We start from the raw sequence: 25219 nt of genomic DNA, 5'->3' as shown, positions 1-25219 counted from the left end.
AGGAGGTAGAGTACAGCATGCACGGGGGCAAATACGGGCAGCATGCCAGTCTGCCAGTCGACAATGTCATGTCTAGTCGTAGTGCATACTGTACTAAGAAAAAGTTGGGCCAAGCCCCAATTCAGAGACCTCCGGCGGGCAAGGGCACCGCGGCCGCAGCTGCAACACCAACGGCCAAGCTGCGACGCGCTCCCCACATCCCAGACCCCAACCTTCACCCTCGCCCTCCGACTCTGCACTGCGCATTGCTGGCATCCAGCTCACTCCGCCTACGCGCCCCGCATATACTCACCACAGAGTCACCTATCCTCTTGTCAAGTCTTCCCGTCCTCGTCCTCTCACCGCGGCGGCAGGAAGCCTGCCATACCCCGCCAGTATGGCCTCCATGATAGACATCCAGAAAGAACGTACGAAGACACCGCCAGGCACCGCGCACTAGCAAGACGACGACGACTGATAGATGCGCTTCTAGTCATACTCAACGCCATCCGACAAACCACCCGCGGCGACGTGCGACAGGCCTCCCCCCGTGCAGCCCAAGCACAGCTAACGGTGCCCAGTGGAAGATACTCATTGTCGACGAGTACAGCCAGAAGCTCATCAACAACGTGGTCAAGGAAGATGACATCCTCAACCTCAACATCACCAGTACGCCTTCTGCACTGCGCTCCCTAGCAATGCCTCCTGACCCCCTGCAGACATCGAGCGCATCGAAGACCGGCGGCAGCACATACGAGACATGGACGCTGTATACATCCTCACCCCCAAGCCCCACATTGTCGACTGTATGATGGCCGAGTTCGACCAGCGGCGGTACAGGGGTTTCTTTTTGATCTGGACGACACGTAAGGGCACCGTGGTTTCGAGACACGGGCTTCAGGCTGATGCGCTTAGTACTCCCTCCACACCTCAAGGAACGCATAGACCGCTCGCCAATGGCGCGCGAACAGATTCGAAGCTTTCGGACAGTCCACCTTGACTTCCACCCCCAGGAGTCCAACCTCGTCACCTTCAAAGACCCCTGGAGCTTCCCCATCCTCTACCACCCAGAATGCAACAACCTCGTGGTTCGGCACATGGAGGACATTGCCGAAAGAGTAAGCAAGCTCGGTCTGATGTCCGACTTTGACTGACGCTTCCCAGATCACAGGAGTATGTGTTGCGCTCGGCGAATATCCCCTCATACGATATTACCGACCTCGAAGCCCAACGCACGAGGCCAGCGTCCTATGCTCACACCTTGCGCGTTTCGTGCAAGACAAGCTCGACATGTACGCCCAGTACAACCAAGATTTCCCTCCCCAATCCAACCGGCCCCGCGGTACCCTTTTCATCACCGACCGGTCCATGGACCTCATGGCTCCCTTCGTTCACGAGTTTACATATCAGGCAATGGCCATGGATCTGTTGCCTATACAAGACAACGACAAGGTGACCTACAGGACCAATGTCAACGAGGAGGATCCCGATTCAGAGGCAAAAGATATGGAGATCTCTGACAAGGACAAGATATGGGTTGAGAACCGTCACCGACACATGAAGGACACCCTCGACAAACTCATCAGCGACTTCCAAAAGTTCATCGCCGACAATCCCCACTTCACAAACCAGGACGCCCAAAATGCCGCAGGTATGAATGGGCTCAACGCCATCAAGGACATGATTGCTGGGTTGCCACAATTCCAAGAAATGAAGGAAGCGTATTCATTGCACCTTACCATGGCGCAGAAATGCATGGAAATCTTCCAGAAGCACAAGCTACCAGACTTGGCCTCGGTGGAGCAGGTAAGCTATTCAAGCTTCAATACTGCAACTGTTACTGATTTGTTATTAGTGTCTGGCCACTGGGCTTGACGAAGATTACCGGAAGCCCAAGAACATGACTGATCAAATCGTCCGGACTCTGGACGAAGATGAAGTAACACCAGCTGATAGACTGCGCCTCATCGCCCTCTATGTCCTCTTTAAGAACGGGATACTGCCAGCCGACCTGCAGAAGCTTATTTTTCACGCACAGCTACCGCCACCTGACGGCGAAGTCATCCGCAATCTTGACCTACTCGGAGCGCGAGTAGCGAGGCAGCTCAAGGAGAAGAGGGATGCGCCTCAACCTCTTTTCCCACCCAAGCCAGCGCCACCGCCAAATCAAGAAGACTATGGATTGTCAAGATTCAACCCGGCATTACAAGACATGCTGGAAGAACACATTCGCGGAACGCTTCCTCAAGACATCTTTCCCTTTACAAAGATATCGCCTGAAGATGCAGCTAGCATGGCAACAGAGAACAATGTCGCGCCTACTTCTCTTCGCGCTGCCAAACCAACCTGGGCCAAGTCACGACTAGCCAGTGCAGAACCACGACAACGTGTCATTGTGTTCATGGCTGGTGGTGCAACATACTCGGAATCTCGCGCGTGCTACGATGTTTCTAGTAAGACGACGCGCGATGTCTTCCTTGTCACCTCACACATGATGAAGCCTCAACTCTTCTTACGCCAAGTTGGTGACCTTAGCCAGAACCGCCGCAACCTGCGCCTGCCTATCGACCAACCCCAACCAAAAGCACCGGACCATCTTTTTGAGAAACCGGAGCCGCCAAAGCCAGCACCACCTCCCGCTGGTGCTAAGCCGCCTATGCCTGGAGGCTTGCCGTCTGGACCAAGGGTTGGCGGCCCGAAGCCTCCAACAGCAGCCATGGGCGCCATGAATCTCAACGCTGCCAAACATAGTCCGACGCCGTCACAGAGCAGCACGAAGCCCGGTAAAGAAGAAAAGGATGGAAAGGAGAAGAAAAAGAAGAAGCTGCACTTGTTTTCCTCCAAGCATTGATCTAGAGGCTGAGTCACTGCGTGTTTTGGGCTGATGATGTAGTCATTGTTGGTCTTGTTTTGTTTCGTTCATAGCGAGGATTGAGGGTCTCGTCATCTTTCGCATGGCAAGGTGTTGGATGGCGCACGCAAAATTTATTCCAAGGTGCTGATAGGCTAGACTTGGCACCCGGTGTCTGTCTGATCAATCATATAGAGCAGGTTTTTTTTCCTCTAGGGTACTTGTAATAAAGGAAAAGATTTTGGTTCCATTCAGCCTTCATATCAGGATACTCTTGTTGCACCTCCTCCTCGAAGGTGTCTCGTTTTCTTTGATGACTTCCTAATCTTCCATCTGCTTTCCATAGCCTCTCTCCTAATAGGCCCACCTTGTAGAGTAATCTTTCGGACTGACAACCAAGCCCTTGCCTTTGCTCGCCCCGCGATAGACCATCTCGAGTATGTCAATCAGCTCCTGTTTGTCGCTAATAGGGAAGTTGATCTTGTTGTTATTCCCCGTTCCAAAGTCGACTTGGATATGCTTGTTGCGCCAGAAGAACATGACGGTGCACGGGTCGTAGATTTCGTACATGACGTTGAAGTCGGGGACTAGCTGTATCATACGCAGAGGAGTCAGTTGGTGTGTACTTGCACAAAGAAGCCCTGTTCCTCAAGCGACAGTGGAAAAGGAAGGAGTGGGTTTGTCGGGAAAGAACGAGATAGTGAAAGAAAAAAAGGGGGGAAAGCGTACCTTATTGTCCACGAGGTAAATGACCACCCAGTCCTTGACTTTCTCCACAATCTTATAGAGTTTCTCGTCCATGTCCATGCACGCGGGGTCTGCGTCGTTGCCGAAGCGGAGACACACTATGCGGCGTTCTTCACCGATGATGGCTTGGTCGACGTGCCATGCTGAGGGGAGGTGCTGCAGCATAGGGGAGCCCATGGTGCGCGATGTATTAGGTAGAATAGAGATTGTGACTTTTGTTGTTTGGAAAGTGTTTGTCAAGTGTGATGTATGTGACGGGGTGGGGTGTTTGTTTTATATCAAGGAGTCGAGCTGAGAAGTGAAAGAGAAGATGGAGCGTTTACATGCACAATCACAAGTGAAGGAAAGAGCAGTCATGTGATTATACGTTGGGTATCGTGTTTGTCTATTACCTCTCTTCCCTCGTTTGCTTTGCTCCGCCCACACCCAAATGATATGAACTCTGCACACCAGCTCTAGCTAATTAATTCACATTAGATCCTCGTAAAGTACAACAGTAAGAACGAATGTACCTCGATGCAAGGTTACCTAGTCCCTCATTGCCTGATAATAATATTCCTCCACCCTCCTCTCCGGCGCATAATAACTCGACAACCCACCTGCAGGGTCCCTTCTCCCATCCCTCTTCTCAATCATCTCCCGTACAAACTCCTCATAACTGCCATATGGCTGTCCCCTCTCTTGCGGCCTCTGTGCAGCCCACGCCAGATACGCTGCTTTCTGTTCTGCAGGCGTCTGGTGAGTACCGTGAACTGCTAACTGCTGTTGATGGGGTGTTTGGACTGCGACATGTGTGCGTCGACGACCCGTGACTCTGTCGAGACCTGCTGCTTCACGTGCTTCTGCTAACAAATCGTTTTGTGGGACAATATTTCGCGGTTGATTTGTTGTGTCGTTTGGTGAAGTGATATTGGACCGAGTGTGATGTGCCTTTTCGTACGGATTAGACTTTCCGCGTAGCTTGTTAAGGAATGAAACGGCGGTCGATGTGACTGAGACGCCAGTCATGTTGGAGTTCAAGTAGAGAGATGGGCTGATGATCTTTAGGTGAGGTTGCTGGTAGACCGGCAAAGAACAAGGAGGTTCTTAACGCCCGCGCCATAGGGCGCCTTGCTGAACAGATGTCTCCGTTGTAGCCTAATATCAATAGGAGGCCTTCTGAGCCGCAGAACGCTAACTCTATAGAGGGCCAACATGAGTCAAATAGGCAAGGCGCCAAAAAATATTGTTCAAATGGGTAATTTTATTTTCAACTAGAGGTGCATATATTGCGGGTTACCTGCTACCTCAAGGCCGAAACCGGTGCAGAATATCCATACATAGTGCCTTCTAGAGTGAAGCGAAGAGAACAACAGGAACCAAAAAGGTATTAAAAAAAAGCCGGCTATGAAGAGAATTACAACCAAAAACATACAACATGAAACAATCACCACATTCTTCCCTTACCCTTCCTACCAGCTGCAGGACTAAGCGGAGGAAAGGCGTCTTCGGCATCCCTCCTACTTTGCTCCTCGGCAAGACTAAGCTGCATCGCAAACTCTAGATCTGACATTTCATTCTCGATGCTTGATCCAGCCATTGCCCTCTGGGGAGTGTCGTTTCGAGAGCGTGCAGGCGAATTCTTCTTGCCTTTAGCATACCTAATCGGAATGTCATAGGCAGACGGAGGTGCCGACGTAGATGTGAATATGTCGGGACCCTGGTCGTCGTTAAGAGAAAGGCGTATGGCTTCGGCAATATCCGCATCGAGCTCTTCATCATTTTCAAGGACGGATGTTGAGGCCTGACCCCGGACACTAGACTCTGGAGTCACAGTCTCACTGCTCAATGCACTCATCTCACGCTCAATACGGCGCTGTTCCTCAGCTTCCATTGCTTCCTGAGAAAGCATCGCGGCATACGCCAGTGCCTCTTCTTCACTCAGCATTTCCGTACCAAAGCGCCCCGCCAAATGTTCGGCTTGCTTATGGCGTTCTAATCTGTCACGTTCCAATTCAAACTGCTCATTGGCGATGTAGTTTTTCAGATTAGCCCGGCCGGCACCAGGGAAGCGCTCTCCAGTATTGTTACCTCCGCGCTCTGCACGCCGAAGCTTGCGCTTGCTGCTTCTGTACTGATCAGCCGCAGAGGAGCTGTAACTCCAAAAGCGGAGCTGGTTGCCAAGCGACACAGCACCACGCAGAACTGTTGGATCGGGATCTAGGTATATAGCGCCAGCAGCAAACATGTTGATCCCGACACCTTGAACAGAAGCTTGGGCCTGTACGAGCTGTCTTCGAGCACGCGAGGCGTGGCGTGAGTGCAATGTTGTAATCGGTGACATGGTTGAAGCGAGAGGATCCCAGGCCTGCACCAGACCATCGTTTCCACCCACGACAAGATACAGAGAGGTCACTGCCAAGCACGAAATCTCAGGCGAGTCGGTGTAGATGATACGGATAGGCTCAATGGTGTTTTCAAACTCCGCAGAACGCGACACAGGTAACCGAATATCCCAAAGTAGCACGACACCAGATTTTGTACCAGCAGCTGCATATCGTGCGCGTTGACCTGGTATATCGGACGGGGATGAAGGTTGGCTTGCGACTGATAATGGCGAGGCGTACGGCGAGGACGCAGTTGATGTGGTCGAGAACCCGAGTGCAGGGTCTTCGGATAGAGTGAGAGTGGCAAATGTACAGGCATCTAGAGTAGTCGTGGTGATTTGCATATTCTTGAAACCACCGAATCCAAGTTTCGAACACCGCCACTCTTCCACCAGACTTGCTCGTTCGGGGGAACTAGTCGTGGATTTGTACGAGAGGCTGCGAACACGCGGCGAGACACTTGCCAGACCCGAGACCTCTGGGCCTACGCCGCCAAACAAAGATGTCTGAGTAGGCAATGCTGTCGGTATCTGGATTGGCGTATTTGAACTCTGGTCCTTCTCGTCTGCTTTGCATCGAGTAAAGCGTGTGATGTTGGCGGTGTCACCTTCTTCCAAGCCGCATTCAAACACAACTATAGCCTCGCCAGCATTGTTGCCATCATCGCCGGCAAAGTCGACTTCGAGTCTTCTAAGCATATCCCATCCGAGACATACTTTACGGAAATGTTTCGGCGGCTTTTCCAGGTACTGCTGAATTTCCTTGGTCTCTGCAGCAATCTGCCTTTTACTCAGGCACATGCCATCCCAAGATGTACGCGGTGAGTAACTCCCATCTATTTCAGCATCGCTGTATGGATCGGGTCTCGCACTGCGCCTGCTGGGTTCAACAATATTCCAATACACGCTCCGGCCAGTCAGCCATGCTAAGTACTCGGAATGTTGTTCGACATCGCCCTTTAGAATCTGACTACGAGTTGGGAACTTGGTAAGATAGAATAGCTCGCCAAGGGCGTTCAGAGCGACTGCCCAAATTCTGTTCTGGGCGTAGCGTTTAGATGAATATTGCTCATCCACAGCAATAGCAATGATGGGTACACCGGGACTGAGAACCCAGCGTGCAGTCAACTCGCCGCGCTGAACACGAGACGACCGGAGGCCATCTGTGCCAATGCTACAAGCACTGACAACGCCAGCTGCAGAGCCAATCATCATACCAATCAAGCCCTCGGAAAGCGTTGGAATGGTGTTTGATTTCGCAATCCAGACACTGCATGCGGCGCCTACGTTGGTACCCAGTTTGGGTATACCAGCTTCTGGCATGCTAAGATCGGTAGCCTCAGCGATGAAGCGACCCCTCATTTCTTCAAGTGAACGGTAGTAGCAGGAGCCTTCTGGACAGCCCTGACCGTAAATCATGCCATAGGGTTGTGATATGTCCATTACGTTAGGACGCCCAACGACCTCTCCAGAACCTAATCCCCATTCGGCAACGCCTGGGAAACGTTCTGCGAACTGAGCGTAAAAGTGAGGATCACTTTGGCCCCAAGGATCTACTTTGCCAGCCATTGGATCGCTGCTAGTTACCATACCAACATCGTCTGCGCCATGAATGAATCGAGGCATTTTGTTATTTAGACCGGATCCAAATGTTGCGTGTAGGTGATTGATAATGGTATATGTCTTAGCATCATAGGTGATCATTGGAGCGACTGTCTGCATTTGGCCGGCGCGAGACGGTGTTGTAGGTATTTGAACGGGTTTGCCTCGGACTAGGGATCGTAGAAGTCTTGTTCGCAAAATATACTCGCTTCTCCACGACGCCAATGCAGTAAGCCTAGTGAACCTCCTCTTCTCAGACCGTACAGCATCGCCACTGTCTTCCAAAGCTGAATGATATTGCGCGTCCTCGAGCGCGTGTGGACCTGGGAAAGAGCGACCAAAAGCCACCTGCCATGCGTGCGGAGTAGTGACGACATCGTGAAAGCGGCGAGAAACAAGGGAGACTGCGGCAAGGTCGTTGGGTGAGAGATGCGCAATAGCATGGATGAGTACCTCTGTACAAAGTCAGTGTCTGGCCTCGATATATCATTGTGCTGCAGATTATTTGCAGAACAGTCTTCACCCACCATTCGGCAGCTTCGCGATAGGGCTGCTCTTATCGTCTGGGTTTCTGTTGCTTTTAACAACTTCAAAAAGAGGGCCATCAGCAGACTTTCGCGGCGAGTTGGCTAGCGCGTTTTCATATTCGGTAATCCTATCCCTCGGGGGTGGTGAGGGTCGCGCACCGCCCTTCAGTCCATTGGCTTCCACAGGGGTGAAGCCGTTGGTGACTTGAGGCAAATCCGTCGCATCGCGTGCAGGTCTACCGAGTGGGACTCCAGGATCTCCCCACGGCCCACCAAAGTGTGGCTGCAGAGAGTCCTGCAAGTCATCGTTGCGACGGTGTCCATGCTGGGAAGTGGTTGCGGCGTCAAAAGTGGCGTGTTGCTGGGAGGCGCGTTGCGATACGTTTGTAGGCTCTGGCTGCATAAAACTTTGAGTTGTTTTCTTGGATGTGTGCGATTGACCGAGCTTGTTGGAAATGCTCAGTCAGAGTTGATTTTTTGCGGGCGCAGGTAATTGAGCGTTGGACGGGTGTGGTTGTTAGGAGGAGTGTGTTCAGAGCGGAAGTTTTGATGACTCGTTTGCCAAGACAAAAGTTGTGACGGAAAGAGATGACGATCGCCACTCGCAGATAGAGAACTCGAACGTGGGGTAGGCTGAGGTAACACTGGCTGTTCAAGGCCGCCACCCCACTGCCTATCCATCGGATCGAGCTGACTCCGATATGTCCCGATGCTCAATAGGTAATCGTTCTTTCTGCCCATCGTGAGCCATTTCTTGGACTTTGTTGAAAAGTGCTCCATGCAGAATATTCATTCAAATACGTATATACAAGACATATAGTAACGCTTAACTAGGAAACAATGAAAGAGATGTCACGACAGGTTCATGGCACATAAAGCCGTGAGTATGCCGCTACATTCGTCCTACAGCAGACGCATGTTGTGTAGTTCTTTGACGCCAGTCCCACCCTACATTCATCGCACAAGCTCAGACATCCACAGGGCCATACCAGTACTGTTCTCGGTGCCATTTGGCATACTACACACTGAGGTCCTTCAGAGCCCATGCCTTCTGCCCCTGTATCCCAGCTGCCAGCGTTGCTTCTGCCCGGTGGTGCTGTGGCGCTTCGGCGGTTGAGGATGAAGTCTTCAAGGAGCTGCTCCTCTTCCTCTGGTGACATTGCTATGTCGCCACCCACCTGGTAACGTGATGTTGTCAAAACCTTGGCTTCATCCCGCTCCAGAGCCTTACGATATTGCGAGCGCGTCATGATGTTGGGACTCTGAAGATGCCTTGATAGTAACTTGGCCTCTTCGCGATCTTCTTTTGTTTTCGGATCGAGGAGCTGCGAAAGGCGTGAGAAATCTATGGCATCATCGACCGAGGGTGTCTCTTCTCGACTGCGTCGATATGTGTCGCGGGTCGGTGTTCTCTGTCCATCATCAATATCAGACCATTCGTCATTGTCAGTCGTAGTGGTGAACGAAATCACACTAGTAGTATCATCGTCCTGTGCGACAACATAGTCTCTGCTGTTGTCGACTTCGTTCCAAAGACTGCCATTGCGCCACCAAGAGTAAAGGTAGTCGTTGAGACGTTCCTCCGATTCTTCTGTATCCGGCTCAGAGTAGAAGCCGCTCTGTCGAAGTCTCTCTTTTGCAAACGATTCGACATCAAACGTCGGGTCCTGGCGAATCCGATTACGATTGTCCAAGGTAAGCCACGACTGGCTGGCTGATGTCCGATCTAAACGCGATGCTAGCGAGTATATCTTCTCGGCTTCATAAGCGCCAGCAGCACGCCTCAGCCACATCGGCCGGTAATTTATGCCAACCTTCCTCAGAAACCAGCCTGTGACTTTGGCGACACCAAGGACGACTAGCCTCGATATGCGGACGAAGAATCTATAAGTCTGAACGTAGCGACCGCGCTGGTGACGGGCTGGGTCATCATGTCCCATGGAACCAGAAGGGTCGGTAGATGTTTTGGCGGTCCTAGTCTTCCGTTCCTTTGCATAGCCTGAAGTTGATGCGTCTGATCTTCCGTCGTTGAGCTGATCGACTACCTCAACGCCTTGCGCAAATGTATCATTTCTGAGCTCTGCCGGAATGTCGACGAGCATTTCTCGACGTCTTCTCCGACGAGCAAGGATTTCTTGCAGCCGCTGCTTCTCTAACCAGGTCATGGCGTGCACGTTGACCTTGGTGCCTTCGTTCAGAAAGACTGCCTCACTCGCGGCAGTCAGAATTACATAGCCCACTTTGAGAATGGTAGTATAAAAGTCCTCATGCCAGTTAATTGTCAAGGGCGAGACTGACGATAGATGGATATTGGCGTGGAGGTTGCTGTAGGCAGCTGCAAATCTCTCGCGCAGTGTGAAAGATTCAGCTGGTCTTGCCGGAAGGGAAAATGCAGTAATGAGGAGAGCTAGTAAGTAGATAATGCCACATGCAATCATACCAAGTATAATCAATAGGTGGGGGATGAAGCCGATGATGCACACAGTGGGAAACCTTAGTATACCCACATAATTGTCTGGGTCAGCGACCATCCATGTGAGGCGAGCAAAGCTCCAAGCGAAAGCCGAAATGTATGCCAGTCCCCAGATTGTGGTAGTAATCAGTCGGTACTTTGAACGGACACCTGCAATTGCCAGCAAATTACTTGTGAAATGGCTGACACTTGATATAAGAGATATAAGCAAAACTTCCGGGGGAACATTAGCAATTTTCGAGAGCTGCGTTCTCTGCAGCATGAGTGACGTGCCATTCGGTGCGAATACAGGCTTTGGCTTGAAGAAGCGTGTTGAATCGACTGCAAACGGCCTAGTGACAACAGCTTCGGCTTCGGCGAATGCCAGCGAGTGTTCAAAAAGAGTCATTCCAACTTCTTGAATAGGGCGTCTGCCCTGAAGAGCGCAGGCCAAAGTGTCGATAAATTGGCCAAATCCCAAAGACAGAAAAATGGGCCAAAGAAGAGCCAGCGACCCAGAATCTCTTGTTGCCGACGAATCTTGTGGAAGCATGTTCACAGCGTGGCAAGACTCTTCTGTGGTTTCCCAGAATAAGATTGTCGATGCAAGACGCCAGAGAAAACCACCCTCGCCGCCGAAATCGGTATCCAAGTGTCTGCCATTTGCTCCATATTGCATTTCTGACCAGTCCGGGGAGGTTTGGCATCGTATCGCTCGGAGCACATTCGAAATTTGGTATAGGAACAACAACAGGGGCATAACGTAGAGAGTGAAACGCAGGTAGAGGCGATCGAAAGATAGAGGTATACGGCTGTTTCCGTAGAAGTGAGTACGGTTCAAGAGAATTGCCTGTATATATGCGATCAGCAAAGGATCACTATTCCCCCTAGGCTCGTGTGCAACTTACAATAGCAAACGTAGCAATTGCCCACTTTGAGGTTATGTAGCTGAACCATGTCGCTACATTTCTCAAAGCCTGCCACACCGTCATATCACTTTCTGAGGATGCCGCCACTGCTGCAGCGGCTGTAGAATGAGACTCTTGTATAAAAGCAACTGTGGAAGTTATTGTATTGTTGGTTAGGTTCGCCGTTGGCTCTGCTATCACGCTACCCCCTGCGCGCATCATATCACCCAAAGAACTAACTTTGGAGAGAAGACGAGGAAAGGCCATGAGCAGATCTGCTGACGATGGTAGAAACGAAGTCGCGTTGGTAGACGCGCCGGGCGACACCATTACGGACGGTTTACGGATACCCGGGGATATCTGAAGCTTGAGGAAGTACAGAGATCTAGCGACTATTGGAATTGGTACATGGCGATTAAAAACGCGCAAATACGAGGCCGAGACGCCCTGATGAGATATCGACAAGAAGTGCTTTGATGGATCAGCTCTGGTCTGGGCTGCGAGTTGGCCGTCCTGACGCGGCAGGTCGTGGGGATGACGCTAACATGCAGCCCGGGCGACCTGGTCAAACCTCCGCCCCTTCCCCCATCCCCGCAACCCATGTACTATCCGGGAAAAACGGCCGGACCAAATCCGACAACACATCGGCTTTTGCCTATTGCGGTAGAAACACGAATGAGTATCCCCAAACACATGGCAATGTGTAGGTAAACAGTTGTTACTTGGCTCTAAGCATTGGGCACAAAGAACACATGGCAAACCCCAATAGTATGTGTGGCAGCATGTTGGCGTGCCTGCAGTGTGGTGAGGTGTCTGGCCAACTTTCTTATAGCATGTAACTGTGTAATTGCAAGAGACAAATTGCACGCCTACACCCTTAAGGGGCCGAGATCATACAAAATTGATTTATGCCTCGCTCTTATGGTCCGCTGTGTAGCATGCGTAAGGAGGTGTAAAGTAGGTGTTTGCTATTCGTGTGATGGTTTGGCATATCGATAACATCATGTAAGCCCTCCTAGATAGAGCCGCTCACTAAACAGTCAGATTTTCACGGATCTAATAGAGGTAATTTTGGTAGCAGAGTACATGCGACCATAGCTTCTATAAGGGGAATTAGGTACAAGTCTAGCGCAGTTACAGCTGCAGTTCCTGCTACTTCTAAAGGCTATATGGTAGTAGATATAGTGTGTACATATCCAGATACAGACCTAAAAATTAAGTATTTTTAGTTAAGATTAATCTTTTCTTATAGACATAGACGACTTAACTAAATAGCATCGCATAGCTATCAAGGCAAGGTTAGATAAGAAGCGGTTATTGCAAGAGGCACTAGCTCTAATTTATGATGACGCAAACGATGCTCATGAGGATGAGAATGAGGGACGGGGCAGCAAAAAGGCGAAGCGTGCCTCCTGAACTTGACTGTAATGAAAGAGCATCTCCTTTTGCCATGTTGTATTACTCAGTACATTCTAAAGAGACCAATTCCATTCATTTCTTTATAGGGGAAGAAGATACCACTACACCATTGCTCAACATCTTCCTATGATGCCTTCCCACGGTCTCAAATTGAGTGGGGGGCCTGCATTACTATTGTGCGCATCGAGCGGGTAATTCCCAATAACCCACTCCTTAACCTTGAGATCTCCGAGTCCCGACCATTCCAAATCTTTTCCAGTAAAGTTTGTGGCAGTCACCCAGCTCTCTTCTTTTGAAAAGCGTCGAAAGGCTACCACATCCTTATCATCTGGATCTATAATTTCGAAACCACCATAAATGAAAACATCTTTGTGCTCCTTGCGGAATGCCAAGCAACGCTTCCAGTAGGAGAACACAGAGTCAGGATCATCCAACTGTGCCACAGCATTGACAGTGGGATAATCGTCGTTGACTCGCATCCATGGCTTGACGTTGGCCTTGCAGAAACCAGCATTTGGAGAAGCATCCCATTGCATTGGGGTACGCGTATGATCACGAGCCTTGAGCTGAATCATCTTTTTCGCATACTCTAGCTTGCGGTGGTTGTTGGCGTATTGCTTGCTGGCACTAATTGATGCAAGTCAGCTGATGTTCAGAGACAATTTTTGTAGTAATGAACCTACAACTTCCAGAAGCTCTGAGACTCAATATCCTTGTACTCCGTCATGGGCCATTCTTCAGGAATATTGCGCATACCCAACTCCTCGCCCTGGTAAATGTACTCTGTGCCTCCCAGTGTCGTATGCTTGGTGCAAAGCATTTTGGCTGCATACTCACGCCACTCGTCGCTGTCATCCGCAAACCGTGAAAGTGATCTTGGCGTATCGTGATTCTCGCAGAAGATCGAGTTCCATCCGTCCCTTTCAATCATCAATCGTTGGATGTGCTCGTGAATTCGCTTCATATCAGTTGCATCCCATTCTCTGAAGGACCATTTGGATTCGCCAGGCGCATTGTCCACATTCAACAGCTCAAAGAGAAATATCATGTCCAACGGCCCCTGTAATCCAACTGTGCGGATAATTTCGTCCTCGTCATTCACAAAGGGCATCTCACCGACCGTGATTGTATCATATTCATCGAGCACGTCTCTCATTCCTTGCAAAAATTCATACAGCCGCGGCCCATTGGCGTAGAAATTATGGCCAGGCTGGTAATCCTGACCTGGGATCGTCTCCTCAGCATCCGGAAAGCTCTGCACTTTGGAGATGTGGTCTATGACATCCATGCGAAACCCACAGACACCACGATCCAGCCAGAATCGGAGAATGTCATGCACTGCGGCTCGCACATCTGGATGTTCCCAGTTGAGGTCTGGTTGCTCCTTCGAAAATATGGATAGATAGTATTCTTGTGTCGTCTCATCCCACTCCCAGGCCGATTGCGTCGAGTCCAGAGTTCGGCACCAATTGTTGGGAGGAACAAGCTTGCCATCTTCATTCACCTTACCCTTCTTCCAAATGTACCAGTCCCGCTTGGGATTTTCCTTGGAAGAGCGTGACTCGAGAAACCAAGAGTGCTGAAGAATCGTCAGAATCTGCGTCATCAGGTGGCCTGGAAAATTACCTGATTTGAAGTGTGGTTCACCACGAGGTCCATCATCAGCTTCATGTCCCGTTGACGAAGCTTTTCAATCAGCTCATCAACATCTTCCAAACTGCCGTATTTCGGATCTATGTATTTATAGTCGGATATGTCGTATCCCATGTCGAACTGAGGGCTTTTGTAGACTGTAGTTCAGTGAGTTAAAAGTATTCTCCAAGCTGCTAGCGAACTCACTTGGAGATACCCAGATCACATCAACTGTGACAGTCTTCCCCTTAGCAGATTGTTCCTGTACAATGGTAGAGATACTCGCCTCCAAGCTTTTTCATGTAGTCTAGCATCTCTATGATGCCGCGAATGTCGCCATGACCGTCATCGTTCGTGTCCCGGAATGAAGCTGGGTAGATCTGTATCGTGTCAGATGATAGATGCATTGTCATAACGATCGATAGTTTGAAGATATACTTGATATACGACGCACTCCTTCCACCAAACGGGCTTAGTTTTAACCACGTCATGTTGTGGCATTTTGCTGAAAAGACTTTTGCTGCTGCAGATCTGGCGGCTTTGGCGGCTCCAGTTCACGTTTTTCAATTGAAGTGAAGAAGAAGCACGAAGACGATGGAAATTCAGGGAATGGAAAGCCCGGGGAAAAAGTCTCATCAGGTGCTGAGAAGCCAGTGAGACGAATTGAGATGTGGTTGTACTTCGTGAGGACAGCCTATATGTACCCACGTTCACAACATCCTTTGGGGATATTGTTATAATTTCGACAAGATGAACTAGGAGTGACGAAAATATATGTGAGATTTGATGAAATATTGATTCAAGGCGGAACAAATCATGACGCAGAGCTGATGGAAACCTCAAAAAGGAATTTCGTATCGAGGTATGTTCATGGTATCTACAGCATATCCCAGGGTTTCCGGCCTCGGAAGTTTATACAACTCATTGTTCCATTCTCTAATAATGACGCTAAGCTGATGCGAAAATTAGAAAGTAGGTTCTCATCAAGGTATGTTGGTGAGCACGCAGCCCTCCGAGGTTTCCTGAGCTCCGGGAAGTTTTGTACGACATATTCGTGCATCCCTACATCCCCTGATTTTGCCAGATGACTTCATGCTATGCTAATAGCATTAAATCTGTGTCAGGTGTTGCGATGTTGATGTTTGGGATGCAACAAAGGCAGATGGTAGGCCGGAAGCGGTCTTGTTGCATACATGAAGACTAGCATTGATCGGTAAACTATCCATCAGTAAACTATCCATCGGTAAACTATCTATCGGTTCTGTAACCATTTGAATCAATCGCCAAATGAGCTAACCAATTCTCTAAGGCCATCTCATCCATATCCTTCAGCCACTGTACAGTTTTCTCCCGCACTGCAATCGAAAGATTCTCGTACTCGGATCGGTTGTTCATGAGCCTATTGACTGTTTTTACCCATGGGCGAATGTCTTGTGGAGGAACAATATATGCTCCTTCCTCATCGCGGTCACCGTTGATGGGATTCACTGGAACAATGTGATCCAGTCCGAGCATGGCTTCAGGAAGCGCACCTGAACTGGATGAAATAACTGGAATGCCTCGTAGGTGAGCTTCGACTAGCACTATCCCCCAGGCTTCGAGCCAAAGAGATGGAACAAGGAGCAATTTGATATCTTGCCAAGCTTCTTCCATATTGGTACAAGCTGGCCGGATTCTGTATGGTATTCACAAGGCCCACATTAGTCCACAATTCCAGCTTCACGTCATGCCACGAGGTCAGACTCACGTAATGTTCGGCAGTTCTTCCATGCGCTTGCCAATTACATCATCAAAACCCCAGCTCTTGTACACCAGGAAGTCATGCTGCGGGCATGCCTTGGCGATGTCTATGAAAATCGGCGACCCCTTGACGACGCATGGATTAATCATGCAAACGAACTTCTTGTCCCAGTTGTGTAGATGAGCCGGTATTCTGTGGCTTGTCTCTTCAAGGTACGTCCAGGGATGATGCACAAAAAAGCTAGTCCGTAGTCGTCCATGTTCAAGGGCGTACTTCTTGATAGCATCCGAGACGCTCCAGATGCCATCGAGATTTTGGAGAAGTTTGGACTCGCCCGGTGAGCTTGCATGGCCAGGCAGACCACCAGCAAATGGTCCGAAAGGCAGCTGCTCGGCAGTATGCACAATGCCAACACGGCACACACTCAAACTCGGCATCTGTAGGGCGGAGGTTGCCTGCATGGACAATCCATCGTTGCTGATGATGTGTGTAGGCATGAACATTGTGATCTCTTGCTGCAGAAAGGAGACAAAGTCCTGTAGCCGTGCAGACGTCGTCCCGGTCTAGGTGAGATGAAAGTTAGAAATGCCAACTTTACAAATTGCTAGAATCATTGGAGAGGAGAGGACTGATCAATACCTCAATTAAGTCGGCCGTTTCCCTCGTCATTGCTTTGTGAATATTCTTTTTACCGCCAAATGCTGCGTCGAATTCATCGCTATCCAACGCCACAATCTGAACGCCATCGTCCATGACAAACTCATGGACAGTGACATCAGTTCCTGCCGCGTTGTTCTCACCCCTCAAATGCAGCAACCGCTTATGCAAATTCATATCACGGCCACCACCCTTGGCAATGATCTGGGTATACATCTCTACTTCACCGTGATATGAATAGCAAAGCTGGCGGACTGAATGACCACGCGAGGCGAGATAACGCAATAAGCAAATATTTGCTTTGTAGCCGCCTGAGGAAGAAAACAGTCCTCTAGCAGTCTGAACGAGAAATACTCGCATAGGAAAGAGACTGGGACCGGAAGTGGAGGTATCGGAGACGGTGCTGGAAGAGAGAGCAGAGGACGAGGAAGAATGGACTGGTGATTGGTATAACATAGTTGCAAATGATAATAAATCTTGGCAGGATAGATTTATGTTTTGAAGAGAGGAAAGTACTGATATATTGTGCGAGGAAGTGAGATATTTATATCTCGAAAACAACGAGATACTGTGAAGAAGCAAGTGTATACTCCTAGAAGCGTAGAAGGGGGTTGAACACACTTAGGAGACTAGCGTCAAAAAACTGTCGGCATGCGGCAACGTTTGGTAAAAAAAATTCCAGGTTTTGAGACAAATTCCGCGGTTTAGACTTACTGGGATTCACTCCAGTTTTCAATCCGCACTATAACTCGTTACGAGATATACTGCCTACACATGTACGGTTAGTCACTGGAATGAATCATCGGTGCAACCTGATACCAACAATGAATATGAATTACTGGATACATGAGTATGATAGCTATACAAACAAGCTCTATAAGCTTCTCATGCAACTTGTACTATATCTATCAAAACATATGAAAAGCTCAACTCATCATCAAATGATGCAATAGCAGTACTTTGATTCAGTCGCCAGGACTAGCGTAGCGAATATTGCGAAGAGAGTCACTATGATATATTCTGACTTTCGATTCGGCTATACGCGCGATTGTCAAGCATTTCTTGAGACAATCGGCCCTAACAGGCTCTACAGGTACTGTTATAGAATTAATAGATGCAGGTCAAATACAACTGTTGTAAAACATGCAGTTCTTAGTTCTGTTTAATCAATGATCCCAAAGTAAATCAGCTGATCATATTACGAGGTCTTAACATTTATACAGATACATGTGTAAATAGAGTAATCAATATTCTAAGATACTAGAGGTACTTGAATCCTGAATTTCCATACCATCGCAGATAAGAGAGTGAATTCAACTTCAAAATCATTGTAAAGAACTATATTTTAATTTGAAGCTTGGGCGAATTACAAAACATGTCGTTGATGCTGAGTAAAGCATGTTCACAAGCTTCCACGGCCCCGTATCAGGATCTGATGACGTCAGATTTATATCATTTAAACGAAGTTCGGATGGAGGACTTCTCTTGTAGCTATGAAACCTAAATTACGGATCGAATCTTAGTCTATAAGGGTCATAATGAAATATATCTATTTGCGTAGGCTTAGGTTGTCTTCAAACTGGTAAATGATTCCAAGTCCGACCACGGTATACTTATGACCTACTTAGCGAAGTCACTGCAGATATGCCTAGACTGGGTCAAAGCCATTGATAATCTGTAGAAAAAGGTGTTTGGTTCTTGTTCTAGGTATCATCCTTGGCCAATGATGTTATATTTTCACTTGATGCTGTCTCCCGAAATTATTTCAACGGTCACGTTGGCAAATTGACGCTGAATAAGCGGGTGGCAACACACTAGAGATCAAAGCTGGCATTCAAGTCTGAGATAAGGACAGGGTTCTCGAGTGTACCACATACCGCTCTAGCAGGTACTGGCCCCACCTTCTCAATCTGCATATCTCCAACATCAATCAGAATTGTTGAACCACGTCACAAGACTCTAATCTCAAAGTGATAACCAAATAAAGGGCGAGATGCAACCTTTGAAGGTCACCAAGGGTTCTGACAAGTTGTTATAAGCATGCACAAGTAAATTTTTGTCAAGGAATGTTATCGCTGCCAATAAATTTTCTCTCCTGGGGATTCTTCTCCGTCAGCCATTACTCGCGCTCAGCATATGTATTCACCCAGTAACCCCTCTAAGTACATCAGAAGTACAAAACAGACTGCAGTTTGAACCCTCGCCTGAATCAAGCTGAGCGTGATGGTTCCTCGTTTCTGTGTACTTTGGCGAGTCTTTTTCTTGTTGTAAGGGACCCATAGATGGTGACTAGTGAAGTGATCAGGGGTACCACAAGGAACAGCGCAATGAGTGCAGCACACAGAACCATAGCGAATATCGCGAATCCGTATGCCGCTTGTTGAAGATCGGCATCTGGACGCTGAGAGTGTGCTGATAGCGACAAATTGAAAGCCGAAAGAACAATGACAATGACACCAAATGCCGAAACTGCGTTGTTGTACTGATCCATGTAAGGCACATAGCTTTCGGACAGCGCATGCGGAAAACCTCGAAAGATGCTGGAAAGAGAGAGCTTAGAAGGCGTGTATCGGTAGATAGTGTTGAGCCGATGTAGCCGCAACTCGCCATAGTGAAATCTCGTATCCATGGTATTCGAGTCCCTGTGATTGAGATTTGGTAGTATTGTTCGAGCAAATTCCGCCCATGATCGGTAGTCCAAGTTAGCGTTGACCAGATGACAATCTTGCGCAACCTGCAAATCATGACCAAAGCGAATAAGGCCACAATAAGAGTACAAAAGCCCGCATGCTGCTCGATACAACTCCGGCTCGCAGCAGATATAGGTCTCCCAGAACTTGTAATTCAGCAGAAAGTCCGGGAGTGGCTTGACAAAGATTCTTGACTTCGCCCAAACAAGATGAAGATCCAGTTCTTCTGCAATGACAATCTCGCGGCGAAGAAACTTCTGGTAGTACAAGGAACGTGGAGCTCCAGGAACTGCAATCAGCCACAGCATCTTGCGCATGGCCTTGAATCGGGAAAGATCGAAAAAAGCACAAAGAAACCTGTTCACCTCGTCTCTATGCTCGACTCTCAATGGTTGCAGCTCCCTCGCTATTGGAGATACATCGTTAAAAGCCGCAGGAAGTACTAGGTCCTCCCAAGGAATCAATGATGAAGGTTCTGAGAATGGGGGTTTGTATGTCGGCGATGCAGCCTGCTTCCCGGAATTTTCCATGAGGATGTTAGTAAGATATTTTTTGTATAGATAAAGTGGGATTGGGGTAAGATTGGTTTGTGGAAAACTCCCTCTCTCTCTCTCGCAACACAAAGCCCGCTGTGAACAATTTTAAGTATTCGAGAGATTTTGCACTCTCTTTTTCGTGGACGCGCTAATGTCGCAAAAATTGACCAAAGCATGACTCAATATTTCGTAACTAAGCATTTGACAAGATCATCTAAGCTTTTGTCGGGTTGATTGTCTTTAAGATGAGGAAATCCGAAACGAGACATTGAATAACTACGTCGTAATAGTATCGCAATTCATGAAGTTGAATGCTGGTACATTTTATTCGTTACACTTACTCCGCTGACTAGCCGTATCAGCATCTAGAAGCGTTTTCCAGCCAACGACTGCATTGCGGACTTTGCACGGGGTTCATGCAACAGTCTGATTTAAGTGCGTGACTGTGCGCCACAATCAACATGATGCTACAGTGAGAGCATCAGCGCGCATACAAGTCCGCTACATAGAAGCGAACGTCTCACAAAAGTCTGGGCAAATACAAGTGTGTTCTGCCATGAAATATGTTTGCTCTGTTTACAAAATACTCGCATGTGATATCAAGATGAAGTCAAACGTTAGGCGTACTTGATTCCGTTAACGATTAACTACTATAAGAAGCTCCCTTTGTGTGATTTTTTTCCAAGATACATGTATAGTTTTCGTTTATCAGGGGTATAGTCCCTGTGAATCATGATTATGCAAAAGTTGCGCATTATGTATATCAGCAAAGTAAAGTTCTTAACCAAGGCGAATGTAGTAAAGACATGACACGAATACGCACAGATGACGCTGCGCTTACAGAATTGCGAGTAGTATCGTGCAGCCCCAATACTGCAACATACACGGTTTTCAAAATGCTTTCGCTTCTCATGAGTTACACATCTGACGTGCTTTTTCAGGCTGCCTTCAATTTATGAACAGTTTCTCCAAATCAGCAGCGATTGCAATGAGAAGTAGCTAGCAGCAGCAGCCAAGTAAATCGTAGCCCATGAACGAAAGCCAACTCCGATCACCAGATATGAAGATTGCCAAGATTAAAGTCACGCAATTTTGTTTGTTCGTCAGAGGAACGCTGAGGATCAGCTTCAAAGCACTGAGAATTGAAAGTGTCCGCTGATAGTAAGCAATGGTTGTTTGAATAGATGAATGCTCACAACTGGCGACCAATCTACCGATGGTCCTACTGCCACATCTAGCCTTCCCTCCCTAGCAGGAACAACACTTTGAGACATTCCTTTACTCTTCTAGCATAACGAAATACCCATCTCAATACCTTTAAATCTCATTATAGTACTTCTTAAGACAGACTTGCGACGAAAAACTTGCTCTGCCCCGATTGTTCCTCTACAGCTTATGCAATACCCAGTACCCACCAAAATAATTTCCCAGAGCCACAAGATAATGCACAAAACCCAATTCAAAGTGTTTGAAACTTATGAGAAGAAGAAGGAGATTTATATACACCGCTGCCGTAGGCTGCCTTATACTTGCTCTACTGAAACTGCTGAATGAGCGGCCCATAGCTGCATGCCCAAATGTGTTTGCAAATCGCACGAGATATCGAGACCACTGATATGGCGGCATGTGGAGGGTCGAGTAGGAACATGGCTGGATTCTTCCATTTTTCAAAAGATGAACACTCTCTGAGGGCCGATTATTTATGGAGAATGCCTAGGCTGGAGACAAGGCCATGACCCTTTTGCCCAGGGTATCTCCCAACGCCATTGATGCCAAAGGTATGATGATATAAGTTTAAACTACGATCTACTGGCCTATGCAGTCTTTGGTTTCTTCGTGCCGTACTTTGAACGAGCAGTAATTCTGTTACCAACACCGCCCTAGTATATGTTAGCAACATAGTTTTTTTATTCACAAGCAACGAGTTCTTACCAGATCCAGTGCTCCTCGAACCAAGTGATATTTTACACCTGGACAATCTTGTGCTCGTCCGCCGCGCACCATAACTACGGAATGCTGCTGCACATTGTGTCCTGATATCCCATTAGCATTGCCCAGGGTCCTGCAAATCTACGGATATGCATTCTATACCTTCACCAGGGATATATGCTGTAATGACCTTGCCTGTGCTCAGCCTGACCCTCGCAATCTTCCTCTCTCCCGAGTTTGGTTTCTTAGGCTTGGTTGTTCCCACTTTGAGGCACACTCCCTTGAGCTCTGGTCGGTCTTTCAATTGCGGTGAACGGAGCTTTCGTGCTTTTTGTGCGATCCTCCCTTGTCGCAGTACTTGTATCAGTGTGCATTTGTGGGCGCGCGATGACGGCGGCGGGCGGATTGCGAACGCTGGAGCGGTGGCTTCGAAAGCGGGGGCGGCGAAAGCAGGCCGTATTGGTCGCGCAAGAGCGAACTGTGCATTCGAAAGAATTGACGGCCTGAAAAGGCCCCTCAGGAGTGTGCCGGCCATATTGGGTTGCGGTCGGCGTTGAATCACAATAGTGGACAAAAGTTCATGATGCGATACGGCAGCTGACTAAGCCGTACCTTGCGCATTTCGCTACAATAATATTCAGCTCTACTCGAGGCTGTAGACCTGGAAAGTTCATATCAAAAAGCATTTGGATTCCTTGAAATCTTATTTTTTGAAGAGCAAATAAAAGTAATTGAAGATTGCATATATGTCTGCGTGCAAATCCTTGCTCGTTGTACATATTCAACCGAGGAATGCTTGAGTTGCTAGAGCACCTCTGGAGGCTATTCGCCAAACATTTCTATTCTTGAACATTAAAACGGGACCATGTATACTTTCACAAAGGATGTATAGTCCATTGGGGTCACACCAAGAGGACCATGAGTAGATCTTAGCATGTACCTATCAAGCTTAGCGCCTCTTCGGCCGGAAATACTTTTCCACCAGCCTGCAGATTTTCTCCCATTTTCCAACCAGCACTCCCAGCAGCACCAATCCTCGCCAGGATTACTAGGCATAGCCACTTTTGGTGCATTGTGAACCGGCAACGGTATCACTCTTTCAGCATGCATGCAAACATGGCCCCAGTGCCTTGCAAGGCTGCAGCTGCTGGCAATGTTCCCACAGCTGCTTCCGGAGACCGCGACCTCGGCTGAACGCAATCTAAGAGTGCGGAGACCGCTTCCAACCGCTCTCTAGGGTGCATCTCGCATCTTGACGATACCCCACGACGTCTACCCCTCACGACTACACAATGCGAACAGTATCAGCACTTGCTTCGCCTGTGCGAAGAACGGTACCATTTACGGCACGCCAAAGTACACGGAGATGCTTCTCGAGCTCCCAGAACTGGCAGGCTACGTGGGGGTTTATTGGCCTCGGACGGATGGGTAAGTATCAATGTTGCTCACAAGACTGCATCTATTAATTTTTCATAGGATACCCTATGGCAAAAAACCTCAGAGCTAAGATACCAGCTGAGGACACGCTGTTTGTACATGATGTCAACACCGCAGCCACCAAGCAATTCCTCGATGAGCATCCCCAGGGTGTCAAGGTTGCCAAAAACGTTCGAGAAGTTGCCGAGAATGCTGTAAGTAGACACAACGTATTCCATTTCCTACACAATGTCTTATGATGAATTAATTGTTCTATCAATGATCTAAGTTGGGGGCCATTCGTGGCCCTTATTCTGATTACACAAAAATTATAGCCAATCCTCTGATGCTTTCATATTCAGCAAATGTTACTTGCCACCATCATCAGATGCAGTTGACTAATGCTGCTACAGGAAACAATAATCACGTCGTTGCCGGAGCCTAAGCATGTCAAGGCTGTTTTCAAAGAGATGCTAGAGCCTCCAACGCTTCTCACAGATGGGGTAGTCAAGAAGGAGCGCTTCTTCATTGATTGCTCGACTATTGACCCTATGACATCGGGTGAAGTAGCGCAAGCTGCTCACTCTACTGGCCAAGGCAAGTTTGTGGATGCACCCATGTCGGGTGGTGTTGTTGGTGCACAGGCAGGCACGCTCACTTTTATGATTGGTGCACCACCAGAGGCTGTTGAGGGTGCGACCAAGGTACTGTCATTGATGGGCCGAAGAGTGGTTCACCTCGGCGGGCCAGGAGCAGGCCTCAAAGGCAAGCTGGCAAACAACTACCTTCTTGCGCTCAACAATATTGCAACTGCGGAAGCCATGAGTATGGGCGTCAAATGGGGCCTTGACCCCAAGGCTCTAGCGGGCATGATCAACACGGCAACGGGCAAGTGCTGGCCAAGCGAAGTCAACAACCCTGTCCCTGGTGTCATTGAAGGCTCGCCTGCTAGTAGAGGGTACGAGGGGGGGTTTGGAATAGCTCTCGCCAACAAGGACCTGAAGCTTGCGCTCAAAGCAGCAGCCGAGGCCGACGTCAAGCTTGCCTTGGGTGAGCCAGCACGAGCCCTGTACGATGCTGTAGAGCAGGCGGAAAACTGCAAAGGGAAGGACTTTTCGGTTGTCTACCGGTACTTAGGTGGTAAAGAGTAGGCGAATAAAACAAAAGTAACTTTGTTCCATGACAAGGCTGTTGATGTAATGATGTTTGAACTTTGCAGGTAATGTCGCAGAATGATATTGATACCAGAGAAATAAGGATGGAATTTGTACGTTGGAAGGAACGGAAACCTATCCCGGACGCCCCCAGAGTTGCATCAAAAACCTAGTCGGTTGCTTATCGGCTTCAGCAGTGGAAAAGTTGCTGAAGCAGATCAAGACAGTAATACACGTATTGAGAAGGTAAGGGAAGGTGCCTCCAAAGCCCGCATTCCATGGCCATGCACATGCAGGGACTAGAATGGCAAACATCCAGTACAAGCAAGCCGTGTGGCTGGGTTCTCGCGCAGATACACCAAAAAAAACAGATACGGCGCAGCCAAACCCACACGCAATTCCTGGTACAAACCAAAAAGTTGACGACCTTGTGAAAACCAATGCCACCAAAAGACGACGGCTCTTATTACGGGAGAAAGCGAGAAGAACAGAATTAAAAGAAGAAGACGAAAAGAAAAAAAAGCCGCAAACGCCATTGTATCGTGTACATGGGGCGAAACCCGCCGCAGAATCGAGCGGTCAGGTTCAAAGGTCGAAATTTGGTAGTTGAACAT

General features: G+C 48.5%; 9 protein-coding genes across 9 annotated transcripts; 2 read left to right on the top strand and 7 right to left on the bottom strand.

The window, feature by feature from the left end:
- Positions 1 to 376: 376 nt before the first annotated feature.
- On the top strand, positions 377 to 2830 carry COCMIDRAFT_81089 (uncharacterized protein; the record flags this gene model as incomplete). Its single annotated transcript, XM_007684538.1, has 7 exons — positions 377 to 407; positions 473 to 510; positions 561 to 648; positions 699 to 845; positions 895 to 1097; positions 1144 to 1785; positions 1835 to 2830. 7 exons carry the CDS (start codon positions 377 to 379, stop codon positions 2828 to 2830), a joined length of 2145 nt encoding a protein of 714 aa, XP_007682728.1.
- A 354-nt stretch (positions 2831 to 3184) lies between these two features.
- COCMIDRAFT_81010 (uncharacterized protein) lies at positions 3185 to 3754 on the bottom strand (the record flags this gene model as incomplete). Its single annotated transcript, XM_007684537.1, has 2 exons — positions 3185 to 3421; positions 3560 to 3754. The coding sequence occupies 2 exons, from the start codon at positions 3752 to 3754 to the stop codon at positions 3185 to 3187; spliced, it is 432 nt and encodes a 143-aa protein (XP_007682727.1).
- A 351-nt stretch (positions 3755 to 4105) lies between these two features.
- On the bottom strand, positions 4106 to 4585 carry COCMIDRAFT_21751 (uncharacterized protein; the record flags this gene model as incomplete). The annotated part of the gene is made up of 1 exon (XM_007684471.1): positions 4106 to 4585. The coding sequence occupies one exon, from the start codon at positions 4583 to 4585 to the stop codon at positions 4106 to 4108; it is 480 nt and encodes a 159-aa protein (XP_007682661.1).
- Positions 4586 to 5003: 418 nt separating this feature from the next.
- COCMIDRAFT_31938 (uncharacterized protein) lies at positions 5004 to 11761 on the bottom strand (the record flags this gene model as incomplete). The annotated part of the gene is made up of 4 exons (XM_007684497.1): positions 5004 to 7999; positions 8072 to 8478; positions 9098 to 11373; positions 11432 to 11761. 4 exons carry the CDS (start codon positions 11759 to 11761, stop codon positions 5004 to 5006), a joined length of 6009 nt encoding a protein of 2002 aa, XP_007682687.1.
- A 1202-nt stretch (positions 11762 to 12963) lies between these two features.
- Positions 12964 to 14983, bottom strand: COCMIDRAFT_31937 (glycoside hydrolase family 13 protein; the record flags this gene model as incomplete). Its single annotated transcript, XM_007684496.1, has 5 exons — positions 12964 to 13477; positions 13534 to 14429; positions 14477 to 14640; positions 14769 to 14862; positions 14921 to 14983. 5 exons carry the CDS (start codon positions 14981 to 14983, stop codon positions 12964 to 12966), a joined length of 1731 nt encoding a protein of 576 aa, XP_007682686.1.
- A 747-nt stretch (positions 14984 to 15730) lies between these two features.
- On the bottom strand, positions 15731 to 17336 carry COCMIDRAFT_21748 (glycosyltransferase family 4 protein; the record flags this gene model as incomplete). The annotated part of the gene is made up of 3 exons (XM_007684470.1): positions 15731 to 16157; positions 16230 to 16786; positions 16863 to 17336. 3 exons carry the CDS (start codon positions 17334 to 17336, stop codon positions 15731 to 15733), a joined length of 1458 nt encoding a protein of 485 aa, XP_007682660.1.
- Positions 17337 to 19089: 1753 nt separating this feature from the next.
- On the bottom strand, positions 19090 to 20100 carry COCMIDRAFT_584 (uncharacterized protein; the record flags this gene model as incomplete). The annotated part of the gene is made up of 1 exon (XM_007684448.1): positions 19090 to 20100. The coding sequence occupies one exon, from the start codon at positions 20098 to 20100 to the stop codon at positions 19090 to 19092; it is 1011 nt and encodes a 336-aa protein (XP_007682638.1).
- A 1820-nt stretch (positions 20101 to 21920) lies between these two features.
- On the bottom strand, positions 21921 to 22570 carry COCMIDRAFT_31935 (uncharacterized protein; the record flags this gene model as incomplete). Its single annotated transcript, XM_007684495.1, has 3 exons — positions 21921 to 21986; positions 22039 to 22139; positions 22198 to 22570. The coding sequence occupies 3 exons, from the start codon at positions 22568 to 22570 to the stop codon at positions 21921 to 21923; spliced, it is 540 nt and encodes a 179-aa protein (XP_007682685.1).
- A 757-nt stretch (positions 22571 to 23327) lies between these two features.
- Positions 23328 to 24602, top strand: COCMIDRAFT_81061 (uncharacterized protein; the record flags this gene model as incomplete). Its single annotated transcript, XM_007684536.1, has 3 exons — positions 23328 to 23463; positions 23512 to 23666; positions 23865 to 24602. The coding sequence occupies 3 exons, from the start codon at positions 23328 to 23330 to the stop codon at positions 24600 to 24602; spliced, it is 1029 nt and encodes a 342-aa protein (XP_007682726.1).
- Positions 24603 to 25219: the final 617 nt, after the last annotated feature.

Source organism: Bipolaris oryzae, assembly GCF_000523455.1.
Source record: "Bipolaris oryzae ATCC 44560 unplaced genomic scaffold scaffold_3, whole genome shotgun sequence".
Taxonomy (NCBI): Eukaryota; Fungi; Ascomycota; class Dothideomycetes; order Pleosporales; family Pleosporaceae; genus Bipolaris; species Bipolaris oryzae.
The sequence above is the reverse complement of the archived record's forward strand: the minus strand, read 5'-3'. Positions and strand labels throughout refer to the sequence as shown.